General features: G+C 42.4%; 1 protein-coding gene across 1 annotated transcript; it reads left to right on the top strand.

Annotated features, from left to right (window-relative positions):
• The first annotated feature begins 38 nt into the window (after positions 1-38).
• HNRNPU (heterogeneous nuclear ribonucleoprotein U) lies at positions 39-12,333 on the top strand. Its single transcript, XM_081188073.1, has 14 exons — positions 39-838; positions 1,586-1,696; positions 1,790-1,863; positions 3,621-3,760; positions 5,024-5,123; positions 5,860-5,972; positions 6,199-6,462; positions 6,618-6,737; positions 7,375-7,503; positions 7,834-8,002; positions 8,453-8,698; positions 9,259-9,470; positions 10,915-10,986; positions 11,506-12,333. Exons 1-14 carry the CDS (start codon positions 138-140, stop codon positions 11,557-11,559), a joined length of 2,505 nt encoding a protein of 834 aa, XP_081044199.1. The 5' UTR covers positions 39-137; the 3' UTR covers positions 11,560-12,333.
• Positions 12,334-13,895: the final 1,562 nt, after the last annotated feature.

Below are 13,895 nucleotides of genomic sequence, written 5' to 3'. Positions count from 1 at the left end.
CGCGCTCACCGTCCCTGCCTCGCGAGCCTCGGTGAAAGGATTTGGCGCCAGGCGGGTCTCCTCTCTTCTGCAGCTGCCGCAGCCACCCGAGCCAGCCACCTCCGCCCAGACCGCATCGAGTCCTTGCAGCCGCCGCCATGAGCTGCTCCCCGGTGAACGTGAAGAAGCTGAAGGTGTCGGAGCTGAAGGAGGAGCTGAAGAAGCGGCGCCTCTCCGACAAGGGCCTCAAGGCCGAGCTCATGGAGCGGCTCCAGACCGCGCTCGACCAGGAGGAGGCCGGCGGGGGAGGCCTGGCCGGCGGAGAACCCGGCAACGGCAACGCGGAGGAGATGGGCGAGGCCGCTCCGGGCAGCGGCGGAGCCCAGGAGGAGGACCTGGCCCGGGGAGGAGGAGGAGGAGGCCCCGACCAGGCCGCGGCCTGCGACGACGATGAGGAAGCCGAGTTCGGCGTCTGCCCCGGGGAAGAGGAGGAGGAGGAGAGCATGGAGCTGGGCGAGGAGAACGGCGAAGGGGTGACGGCCGGAGACGAGGAGGCGGCCGAAGACCTGGAGGACGACGAGAACGGCGACGACCAGGGCTTCCAGGAAGGGGAGGACGAGGAGGAAGAGGCCGCCGCCGGCGCCGCTACCGCAGCCACCACTAGCGGCAGCGGCGGCAACGCCAACGGCCACGGCGCCCAGCAGCAGCAGCACGGCGCCGCGGCCAAGGAGGCTGCCGGGAAAGGCGCTGCTGCCTCGGAGGCCTCGGCCTCGACTCCGGCCTCCTCGGCCCAGCCCGGCGCGAAGCAGCTGTCACCCGCCCAGCAGCAGAAGCCCGGCGGGCCTGCTCGTCCTGGGGGTGAGTAGTGCGTGGGACCCGGATGGGCGGCGGTTGGGAGCTCAGCAGCGAGGTCAGGGTCCGCCGCCATCTTTCTCTTTCCCTCTCCCCCCCCCCATCTCCACGGCCACCGCGCCTTTCCCCCCACCGCTGTCGGTGGAAGTGGGGAAGGCCCTCCCCGCGCGCCTGCCTTTGGGGATTTCCAGGCCAGGCCCGCCGCGTGTCTCTGCGGGGGGGGGAGAGCTTTGCGCCATTTCGCGAGCGTGGTGAGGAAGGGGCGCGCGAGGCGGGGGGAGGGGCGACTCGCAGGAGCCGCTGGGGCGCGCTGTGGAACGTGCGAGGGAACGTTTTGTGCTGTTCTGCGTCACATCCGTCCGTGGGGCGCTGTGGGCTCGAGTTCAAACGCTGAGTACAATGGAGGCGGAGGAATCCCTTTCGCAAAGCCTAGGCCGCGCGCGCCTGCCGAAATCAGGCCGTGGCGGGGGGAGGGGAAGGATGAGGAAGAGGTGGGCCTTTTGAGAGCCGCCGCTTAAGCGCGATCGTAGATCCGAGCGAAGACTTTCCCTGCTAACTGGAAGGTCAAATCGACAGCGGCAAACGTCAGGCGGGGGGCAGACCTTTAGTTTTCTGCGCACTTGAAGTTCCAAGATTTACGGGAAGCGTTGTTACAAATGCGCCGAGAGAGTAGATGTTTTCCTAATAAGAGTAAAAAAAGTCTGCTGGATTTTATCGTTACTAACGTATCTTATTTCCCTCTTCAAAAAAACGAAGAAGCTAAAACTGAGCAAAAACCTGGTGAGAAAAAAAGGGGAGTTAAGCGGCCACGTGAAGACCATGGGCGAGGGTATTTTGAGTATATTGAAGAAAACAAATACAGCAGGTAAATCACTTTCGCGTGTTAAAGTTTTTCATGAAAGATTTTAATAATTTCGATTTGTTGAACTCAAGTGACTGACCTTTTTTTGTTGGCCAGGGCAAAGTCTCCTCAGCCACCTGTTGAAGAGGAGGATGAACACTTTGATGACACAATGGTTTGTCTTGATACTTGTAAGTATAAAAACATGCTTGTCGTTTAAAACAAACTTCTAAGACAGTGTTGATTCTTAAAATTTTTTTGGGGGGGGGAGCCATTTGTGTTCCTGAGGTACAATTCCTGCTCTTCTCTGAAAATTTAGTTTTCAATGCATTAGCTTTGAATTTAATCAGGAGAACACAAAAGTGTAAAGTGTTCTGTGCAAAAAGTGAGGCACAAAGGGAGAAACTGATGCTTTCAAAGGGGAACCATTATTTGAAAAACAGGGAGCTATGAGATATGCTAATTGTGTAACACTACTTTTGGAAAGTGGTGGAATTTTCCACCTTGTATTGCTTAGTATGTCTGCAGATGTTGGTTGGCAGCTGCAATCTTGCTGCCTCCCGTCTGGACTGGGGGCAGGGTATATTTGGAGTGCCAAGTCAATCTTGAGTTTTATTGGTAAAATAATGGAAACTGATAAGGAATATGTTTGAAAATTGTTACCAAATGATAATTTAAGGGCATGTGTATTCTAACAAGATGATAAGCCATTGTTTGAGGTTGTAGGTACTTTTGTAAGCTTTCACTTTAGAGCTTCATGCACATTCAAAGTGACTTTATTAAGAACAATGAAACTTTAAAAAGCTCTGAGAAGTTATTCTGGGATAATCTACAGTTATTTTGGCACATTTGCATTGCTCATGGAAAAGTAGTGAACTGTTGCACAGACAGGTTTATAGAGGGATTATGGAGGTATTTCCAGAAGACAAAGTGGCTATGCGATACTAATCCTCGGTTTGAAAAGTGATAGTACTGGGCAGTGAAGCTGCTGATTGTTGACGTTTTAGAAAATTTCAAATTTTCATATGCTGCAGCATAAGATAAAAAATAGTAAGAGTAAACAACTTTATCATGTGCATGTTTACTTAAGTAAATTCTACAGAGTCCAGTTCAAGCTTAGTACTGTATTGGATATGTCCAGAATTGCATCTTAAACTGCAGTCCTCTGCACCCTTGGAAGTGAGGCTTACACTTTCTATTTCACTTACATAATATGAAAGTATTGTTTGATAGAACACTTGAGAGTATTTATAGCAATGTTTTTATCTCTGTTTGAATAGTGTCTGACTCAATGGCTCTATAAAAAGCAATAATCTCTTGAGGTGTTGAGACATTTGTATTATAAGACAACTTGTGTTTTGCTGAACATTGTCATCTTGAAATCCTTTCCCAGTCTACAGCTTATTCATGGAAAGTGGTATCAAAATAAGTTTTACTCTGATTAGACCCATTGAAATTAATGAACATTACGAAGTCAGGTCAATTAATTTCAGTGGGTTTACTTTGGGTAAAACTTAGTTGCATACCATCCCATGGTTCTTAGGTTTTATATACTAGAAAACATAATTAGATTTGGCAGAGCACCAGATAAGAGCACATTTTAAGCATCTGCACACAAAAGTAGCCCAAGACAAATGATGATTACTTCATAGGGTATGTGTGAAAACACATCATAGCTAAGTTAAACATAGATAATCCTGATTCCAGAGTGAAATAAGACGATAAGCTTAGGTCTTGAGCAAACTTCATCACTTTGCTTGAGAACCCTTAAGTACCTTCAAGTAAAAGGGGGACTGAGTTAAATTTTGACTAATTCAAGAGTTACCTGTTGTGACAAAGAATAGCACTAAACTAAACTGATGTAACTTGATTCTTACAAGTGTTCTCCACTTTTTTGTTTGACTGTAGTTGAACAGATTTCAACTGTTTGATTTTCTTTTATTGACAGATAACTGTGATCTACACTTCAAAATTTCAAGAGATCGTTTTAGTGCTTCCTCATTGACAATGGAAAGTTTTGCCTTTCTTTGGGCTGGAGGGAGAGCATCCTATGGAGTTTCTAAAGGAAAAGTCTGTTTTGAGATGAAGGTAAGCCAGATCAGTATTGAAGAAAGTTCAACATTGCTTCTGAATGCTTATAGTTTCAGCTGAAGTCAAGCTAAATGAGGAGAGGAGAAACTACATTTTATTATGGAAAATACGTATTCTTGATTTCAACTGAGCAGTCATGCCCATTTCCAAGATACTCCCAGTCTATTCCCACCTATATGCTCCCTAACAGAGTCAGCATTTTGAGGGCAAGTTCAGCCTTTAAAAGAGCTGGGGGTATTTTTCTGGGGTGTGCCAATTCCCCACCCGTCAATACTGCCCCTCATTAGCATGAAAGGTGTTTTCTTCGCTGCACAGGCATGCACACTCAGAATCATTTAAGTATGAGTATTATGCAACTCAGAATAAAAATAGCTAAGACCATAACAGGTATTTTATGAATACCTGGAAAATTTAGCAGTAAAGTGCTATTTAACACACTCAAGCAATTATCCAATTAACCTACATACAAAAACCAGAATGGTTTCTTCAATAATAATAGCATTTTGCAGCAGATCCTACACGTAGTATGCTTATTACCATCATTCAACATAATGTGCTTACCTGGTCACCACCGGCATCTAGGCAGTTCACCCAAGTAAGGGAGTGAATCGCCACTAGAGGGATGGAATGATTGATCCCTCTTGAAACAGTCTGTGCTGGGTATGTGTTTCCTTTTTGTCCAACATGGTCACATGGGAAAGGACCACGCTGTTCCTTGATTATTAGCCTGCTGTTGTAATGCTAGATTCCCAGCTGCTAGACTATATAGTGTTTAGCATAGAAACATGGCAAGCTGCACTTTTATGCTCTGTGCACAAGGTGAAGCAAGTTGGTTGAGGAGGCAAAGAGCACTTGTTACTGGCTTGCAATATACAGTGGTACCTTGGGTTACATACGCTTCAGGTTACATACTCCACTAACCCAGAAATATTACCTTGGGTTAAGAACTTTGCTTCAGGATGAGAACAGAAATCTTGCTCTGGCGGCATGGTGGCAGCGGGAGGCCCATTAGCTAAAGTGGTGCTTCATGTTAAGATCCGTTTCAGGTTAAGAATGGACCTCCGGAACAAATTAAGTACTTAACCTGAGGTACCACTGTATTTTACTAGCCTGCAATTTGCTCATAAGAGGAGCTGAAAACTTTTTTTTTTTAAAAAGTGTATGAAAGACTGGCAATTTTGGAGCCTGATTGACAAGGCTAGCTAAGCTATGCTTTTATTATAACTGTAATTAATAGCAGTTTTTTTATTACAAAAATAGGTAACTGAAAAGATCCCTGTCAAGCACCTGTATACAAAAGACATTGACATACATGAAGTGAGAGTTGGCTGGTCACTGAACACAAGTGGGATGCTGCTTGGTAAGCTTTTCCCTTAAAATGTAGATTGTCACGGTGATTCGTCTTTTTTGTAGGAACAAGTGTAGTACTTTTCTGGGTGCTTAAAAGAGGGAGATGATGAATCACTGTAGACAGAAAATGCGTGGTAAAACTTAATTTTGAAAACAGAGTAACTACAACCACTATTTTTGTTAGTAATGGTAGTTACAAGTTACTTGTGATCTATGGAATCTGTTCCAGAAAGCTCCCTCTCAGTACTTCGTCAAAAGGAATATAGGGAAGTGTCAGCATACCTGACATCCTCTATATTTGGGTAAAGAATAGTGCTTTGAATCAAATCCCTTTAGCAACAGCACTCTTCATCTTTGTACCTATTTCATGTCTCTGTCTGCCTGCGGAGCCTGGTACAGAAGGAAATGGCTCCAGCACATGTAGGAATCTGGGCTAATTCATTGTGTGCTTGCCAGAAGTGAGTAGTTGGGTGCGAAGCTGAACTCCCACGCAGCTAATTTCCTTGGATTGGAAAGAAAATAATGGGACTTTCCCACCAGACCTGTGCTCTAAACTAAAGTTACTTTGTGAGCTCTCACATGAGCCATTCTCACTTTGCAGTGTACCACAGTGCTAGGATTCTGCAGTGGGTGGGGGTTATCTGTATGGTACAGCTTTTATAGAAAATCTTGAGGTTGAATGTTGGGTTACAAATACAGTAATTCAGAACTTGAAAGCCTCAATTGTAACTGTTCAAATTTATCAGGCGAGGAAGAGTTTTCTTATGGATACTCCTTGAAAGGAATAAAGACATGTAATTGTGAGATTGAAGACTTTGGTGAGAAATTTGATGAAAATGATGTGATCGGATGTTTTGCTGTAAGTATTTCCTTACTTGGAACGTCATTTTCTATTTGCTGCTGTGCAGTTACCTGCTTTATAACAAAATGCACAACTTCATTTCCTTAATTAGGTATTGCACCTTTGCTTAATTTTCAAGTGTTTAGATTTTCCTTTGAATATCCACTCAAGCCTTACTAGATTTATTTCTAATTAATGAACCTGCCTAAGTTCATTTATGCTAACACTTTTTTTTGTACAACAGAATTTTGATGGTGATGAAGTGGAACTTTCTTACTCAAAGAATGGACAGGAACTTGGCGTTGCTTTCAAAATCAGCAAGGAAGTTCTTTCTGAAAAGCCCATTTTCCCCCATGTTCTCTGCCATAACTGTGCTGTTGAATTTAACTTTGGCCAGAAGGATGAGCCGTACTTCCCCATACCAGAGGGGTACACCTTCATCCAGAATGTTCCCTTGGAAGATAGAGTTAGAGGACCCAAGGGACCAGAGCACAAGAAAGAATGTGAAGTAAGTAATGGTCCATTTTGAAATCATTGAAGCATGCCAGCTTGAGTATTTGTCTTGAGGCAGTTGATGTGGGTACCACAAATGACAAGCCTTGTCAGTAGGGCAATTGGGGTATAAAATAAGAGCTTTCATTTTTTTATGCCTAAACTCATTAGGTGGTAATGATGATTGGCTTGCCTGGTGCTGGGAAGACTACATGGGTTACCAAACATGCAGCAGAGAACCCTGGGAAGTACAATATCCTTGGAACAAATACTATTATGGACAAAATGATGGTAAGTTCCAACTCCTGCACAAATTTAGCATAATTCTATGGGTAGTTCATCCCACTATGTTCAGTGGGACTTACTCCCTACCTTAATTTTTAGGATTGCAACTTTAAGGTAACTCATTTGGAAACTTGTAGCCATCATGCATCTATTGTAATAAAGCTTAGATGTCTTTTAACTCATTTAAGGGTACTGCTTTAGCAGTTGATGGCCCACTGAAAAGCTTTATTTCTATGGAGCGGGTATTTTCTAGATTGTTCATTTGGAAACTTAGAAGAAGCTGTTATTCCCCTAAAAGTATACACATCCTGCTTGAAATATTGGAACTCCAGATAAAAATAAGTCCAACTTCGTTTAGCTGTAGGCTGTTACGTGACACATTTGTTTTGAGATTTGCATGGTATATTAATAGTAAAGTGTCTGAATTAAACATTGCAAGGCACTGAATGATGGGATAAATTGGGTTGGCCTGTTTAATTCTTAGGATTGATCTCATGAGCATTTTGAACAAGTCAATGTATTGCAAAACCATTGCCTAAAATGTTTCTGGTATTAGCAATTACAGACAATTTCTTGCTATTAAAAATACCCATTGAAAAGAACATTAATGGCAGTGAATGCTGGGCAACTTCTGTTTTCATAGGTTGCAGGTTTTAAGCGGCAAATGGCTGATACTGGAAAACTCAACACACTGTTGCAGAGAGCACCACAGTGTCTTGGCAAGTTTATTGAGATTGCTGCGCGTAAGAAACGGAACTTTATTCTGGATCAGGTATGGGGGCAAAAGTTCATTGTTTTACAAAATTCAGTTAAGCTGCCATTTGTTTAAGGGGGGGTGTAGATTCTAAACTTCAGTGGGAGATACAATATATATATTGAGGCAATAAAGTTAGAATATTAGCAGTTGTACTTAGGTTTGTAATATACATGAAATCAGGGGGAGAATGGTTATCCTAGCCTCTACGGCCTAACATGTACATAACTTCCTTCTACTTGTAAACTTCTTTGCATTTATACATGTGGAGGTGAAATCTAAGCACACTAATTTAACTTAGCTCTAACAATGACAGCTACGTGTAGTAAGTTACTGCATTTTTTTCAGACAAATGTGTCTGCAGCTGCGCAGAGGAGAAAAATGTGCCTGTTTGCAGGCTTCCAGCGCAAAGCAGTTGTTGTTTGCCCAAAAGATGAAGACTACAAGCAAAGAACACAAAAGAAGGCAGAGGTGGAGGGAAAAGATCTTCCAGAGCATGCAGTGCTCAAAATGAAAGGCATGGAACATAATCTATACTGTGTTCTAGGATGTTGAGTATCTGTTTAAAGGAATAATGTAAAAACCTAAAGATTCAAAATTTCTTGCCTTAAAACAGTTATGCCTCTTTAAAAAAACTGGAAGACTTCTGTAACTTTGTAAGACAACACTATATTGTGTTCCCTCTGCTGCAGCCCTTAATACTACTTAAGTCATGATATGCTTCATGCAGATGCACAAAGCTGTCTTGGCATAAAGTGCCCTAGAAAACAAAGCTAAACGTGTTATAGCAGACGTGTGTTCCCAATTCAACTTACTAGGGAGAATGTGTCAAGTTTTCAGGAATCCTGCTCCTAGCTTGAAGTGATGATTACTTGTCTTGTATTCCTTTTATATAGGAGGGGAACTTTGGCTTTTTCTAATGGCTTCAGAAATAAATACTGAATATTCAGGACTCTCTATCTTGTAGGAAATTTTACTCTGCCAGAGGTGTCAGAATGTTTTGATGAAATAATCTACGTAGAGTTGCAAAAAGAAGAAGCCCAGAAGCTTCTGGAACAGTACAAAGAAGAAAGCAAGAAGGCCCTTCCTCCAGAGAAAAAACAGAACACTGGTTCAAAGAAAAGTAACAAAAAGAGTGGTAAAAACCAGTTTAACAGAGGTGGACAGAGAGGACGTGGTGGATTTAACATGCGTGGCAACTTCAGAGGAGGAGGTATCCTGTGCTCCTAAAACTGCCTCTTAAATATTTTAATTTTATACCCGAGGTCTTAGTTGCTTGCCCCAAAGAAGAGCAGAGCTTTGAGAATAGATCAATGTGGATGGAGACAATGTCTTCATTTCTGAAAAAAATACAGCTGGAGGGGCCCAGGCATGGCTTTGATTTAGCAGGAAAAAAACAATGTAATTAAGCATCCTGAAGCTTAATTTTTTAAAAGAAGCAGCTAGGTGTATGTTTATGGACAGAACCTCATGAAATCACCAGTGCTTGGGCTGAATAAGTTTTCGGTGGTTTGGGAGAGGGCTGTCACTATCTTTTCCCATAACTGTTCTTAAAGCAACCTCAGTTTGGACTCTATAGCAGTTTTCAGATGCCTTGCCCCATGGAATTTGAATTTTGTCTTCCAAGTTCAAAGCTCCTTTACTAGAAAAAAACTAACTTGTGCACAGGCTGAAATTAATGTCTATTACTAAATAGTCTCGTACTTCTCTTCACCAGCCCCCTGGGTCAAATTAAAGTATGTTATTGGGTCAATATTCTAACATTTTCCACAGTCCCTGGAAATCGTGGAGGATACAACAGGAGAGGTGGTAACATGCCCCAACGTGGAGGTGGAGGAGGTGGTGGCAGTGGTGGAGCAATAGGCTACCCATACCCCCGTGGTCCTGTCTTTCCGGCCAGAGGTGGCGGTGGCGGAGGAGGTGGTTACTCAAACAGAGGAAACTATAACAGAGGTGGAATGCCCAACAGAGGGAACTATAACCAGGTAATTTGCTGTAGTCAGGAAGATGGCATTTTTGGCTGAATCTTTTGGTGCTCTTGGTGCTCTCTTAGCAACCAGTATAGAAAGCATGTTTAAAAGTGTGGTCCTAATAAATAACGATACTGTTCCTGAAGTATATGATGTACAATGTTTTTTCAAAGTTATATAACACGTGCAATCCTGTAGTGCTGAAACTTTAAAAAACTTCCAGGCTTCTGAAAACAAACCCCTAAATCAGCAATTTAACATGAATTTTACTATCTTAACAAGACCATTGATCCATAAAATGAAAGCAATAATCAATGTACTGTACTATTAAAAAAAACAGTATTGTAGATGATTATAATTTTAAAAAAAATTACGTGCACTGATAATAGTCATTGTTTGGATGTGGGGCTTTCATCCATTTCCACAGTCATGGGGGAGAGTTGCGAGTCTGCCAACCATATGGCTAGCGAGCGCAGCTTCCCTCCCTTGTGGCTGCAGGAAATGCCGTGATGACCCCCTTCTCTGCTGCCGGACAACGGAAGTGTGGCACTTAAAACGGAAGTGCACCCCGAATGGAGTACGTTCACACTCCAAAAAAAATACGCAAACAAGAACACTCATTTCCGGTTTTGAAGTGTTCGTAACTAGGCTGCTCGTTGGCTAGGCTGTTCATAACCTTGAGGTACCACTGTATTGGAAACATAGGGTTTTAGCAGAGATCCCATATATAATTTATGCAACAGTGCCGCTGTGCTTTTGTATGAAGTCCTGTTTTCTTATCAAGCATATTCCTCTGTGTGATTGGATAACGGAATGGGCAGAAGGTAGATTAGAATCTATTGGTTGATCCACTCTGATCTGTAAAAATCTCTGGCTCATAGTAGTTGAAGCAGAATTACCCCACCCCATAAACACTAGCATTTAAAATATTTGAGTGGCATTACCATGATTTGTTTGTTTGAAAGGATTGAGCCTGTACCTGTGTGAAATTCCTGGGTTTAAAATTACTCTAAACCTCAAGATTTTAGTAAAAAACATACACAAGCAATCTCACAAGCCTCTGCACCCCACCCCTCTGCTAGGTAGCGTATCATCCAGACGATGATCATAAGATCACTGACCATGTAATTCATACGTACTGTATAGCAAAATCAGCACCACATTTATTTGCTGGTTTAGCCTGATTCCCCAACTTGCATGTGTTCAGGAGCAGTACTTTACTGGCATATGGGTAAATACTGACTAGCAAGAATTTGGAATGAATGTCTCTTGTCAGAATGTTGCCTTGATAGTTAGGAATATTTGATCAACAGCAACTGAAGTCGTTTTATCTGAAAGTTTATTAACTGAAACATTTTTGAAGTTTACTGCAGATAGCCGCCTGGATGTGTTTTTCGCCATTGAATGTTGAAATGTTTAATAAGTAACTACAAATCAATTTACTGGACTTTTGTTACAGAACTTCAGAGGAAGGGGAAACAATCGTGGCTACAAAAATCAATCTCAGGGCTACAACCAGTGGCAGCAGGGTGTAAGTAAACTTTCTCAATCTGCAGCAAAATATGAAGTAACGTTAAGTGTATGTTTTAACAAGTAAACCTTTATGAGCATATATATAGCTTAAGAGTAACGTTAGTACAAGATGTAGTTTGTTTGTAATTTGTACTTCATACAGCGGAACCTCGGGTTGCGGACATAATCCGTGACGGAGGCACGCCCACAACCTGCAGCACAGCATCTGTGCAAACATGTGATGCGATATGGCGCTTCTGCGCATGCGTGAGTGGCAAAACCCGGAAGTGTAACCCTTTCCGGTACTTCGGGTTTCTCACGGTCCGCAGCCTGAAAACACGTAACCTGAAGAGTTTGTAACCCGAGGTACCACTGTATGTGTAAACAATCATAGGAGTGGGATTAAAGTATTAGGAAGTGTCCACACTTCACTCCCAATTGCAAGCTTCAGGTGTTTTTCATACACACCTACGGAATGTAGAAATAAAATTTGCTGATATTTGACAATGGTTAACTGTGTTTATCTTTGTTTTTGCAGCAGTTCTGGGGTCAGAAGCCATGGAGTCAGCATTATCACCAAGGATACTATTGAATTCCCAAATAAAATGAACTGATCCATATTTCTTCAAAACCTTCACAAGAAGTCGACTGTTTTCTTTAGTAGGCTAACTTTTTAAACATTCCACAAGAGGAAGTGCCTGCAGGTTCCTTTTTTAGAAGCTTTGTGGGTTTGATTTTTTTTTGTACATTTTTAATTGCAGTTTTAAAGTGAATCTTAAGAGAACCTCAGCATTGTGCACGATAAGAGAATGTGTCAGTATTTCAGGGTTCTGCATTTTATCTGTAAAATGTGACTTTTTTTTTACCACAACAAAAGTAAAATGTTGCTTTGTATCTGGTGTCCTCTTATTAAAGATTTTCTTTTCTCTTCTCCCCCCCCCCCAAAAAAAAAATTCTAAGAAACAGTCGAGAGTCATCAAAACAGAAAAGTTAGCAACCAGGCTTGTTGTGGCCCCATGAATACTAATACTATGTAAATAATGCTCATTACACTCCATCTTCCACTCCATCCTCTCTATGCAGTTTCTAGGTATGGAAGAGGGGGAAGAGAAATAAGAATGGTCTTTTGGCAATAAGCTAGGTTGTATTTTTGTTTTTTGATTTGGCAAAGGGTTGAGGGTGGGGTTGCAAAGCAAAACCTAAAGATTAAATAGTGAAGGTGGAGTGCATGTAAAACCTGGTTGCTTTTGTCTGTGGAGGCTCAACTTGTGAAGGTACACACCATCAACTTTTTCCATTTGTTATGCATTTTGATTCTGAAAAAAGCTGGCTCTGCCCATTTCTTATTAAACAAACTTGTTGTAAATCCAGTTGTCTAATGGGATCTATATGAAGTTAGCTGTGTGTCTGTAACCTTTTCCCCACAAATACTGTGTATTTAGTGTGCTTGTAGTAGTAACTCCACCATTTTGTAAATGAAATTGTGATTCACCCATTTTATATCTAATTTTTAATCATGTTAGTTCTCAGATGGGTGTGTCTCCTTAGCCTGCTGATTTACTTATCTAAAGAAAGTGGGTGGAGAAATTAACTTTAGCCGTTTGTTTGCAATAAAATAAAATCATTTTACTCTTGTTCTGGGATTCTCACCACATTGGTCTAAAATCCCTTTAATGACTTTGAGGGGTAGGATACACAATTATAGTGAGATGTATATGCACCACATGCATGCTTTCACATAATAAAGAAAACCAGTTGCTTAAGCAACTTAAAACACTTGACAAGACTTCTGGAATCAGGAATCCGGTAGTCCCTTGTTGGAAGGAATTTCATGAAATGGATGGCAATATACCAGCACACAAATGTTTTAGTTTTGCAAAGAATAGCCAGTAGTATTTGTATATTGCAGGGTTGGTGCTTAGGCTAACAGAACCCTCAGCGGTGGTGGCAATTGAAGCTCATAAAGGTAAAGGGACCCCTGACCGCTAGGTCCAGTCGCGGACAACTTGGGGGTTGTGGCGCTCATCTCACTTTACTGGTTGAGGGAGCCGGCGTACAACTTCCGGGTCATGTGGCTAGTATGACTAAGCCGCTTCTGGCAAACCAGAGCAGCGCATGGAAACGCCGTTTACCTTCCCGCCGGAGCGGTATCTATTTATCTGCTTGCACTTTGACGTGCTTTTGAACTGCTAGGTGGGCAGGAGCAGGGACCGAGCAACGGGAGCTCACCCCGTTGTGGGGGGCTTTGAACCACCAATCTTGATCGGCAAGCCCTAGGCTCTGGTTTAGATGACAGTGCCACCCGCTCATAGCCAGAGCTAATGACTATTTGATGTAAAATGGCAAATTAGTGGGCGTCTTCTAGAGAGAATATAGGTGGTTATATATGTCATGGCTAGATAGCTACTTTTACAGCTACACTTGGCAGGGTTTGTTTGGTATAATATTTAGTATATATTATATTTGGAGTTCCTAGTGAATACGCCACTTCACCAAGTGAGCTAAAGGTGCATCTGCAGGAGTGTGTAGTTATTTTTCAAGGTTTATCACTGTATTCTACTTTTTAGAGTACTTGTACTAAGCTTATGAAAGAGAACAGGTTTAAAATGTTAAGTGTTTAGTAAACTGATGCTAAATGTAATTTGCTAGGAAGGATTATCTAGATCATAGTCTTCAAGCTGCTGTGATGCCTGGCGTTTCTAGCTTTTTCTCCCTGCTTTCTCCCATCTTTGCTGCAGCTTGCCACCCCCCTCTTGGGAACATGCTACCTGACATAGAAACGGGTTGTGATAGGAGGTCTAAGGGGTGGAGTTGGTGGTGCTTGCTCATTCACAATAGGAATGGATTAGGTCTTCATTTAGAGACCAAGAATTGAAATGTGTTTGCTCACTAGACTAGACTAGTTTCAGTTTACTTGAATAGAAATGT

This window comes from Podarcis bocagei (genome assembly GCF_964188305.1).
Source record: "Podarcis bocagei genome assembly, chromosome: 3".
Lineage (NCBI taxonomy): Eukaryota > Metazoa > Chordata > Lepidosauria > Squamata > Lacertidae > Podarcis > Podarcis bocagei.
This window is presented reverse-complemented; position numbering and strand designations above follow the sequence as displayed.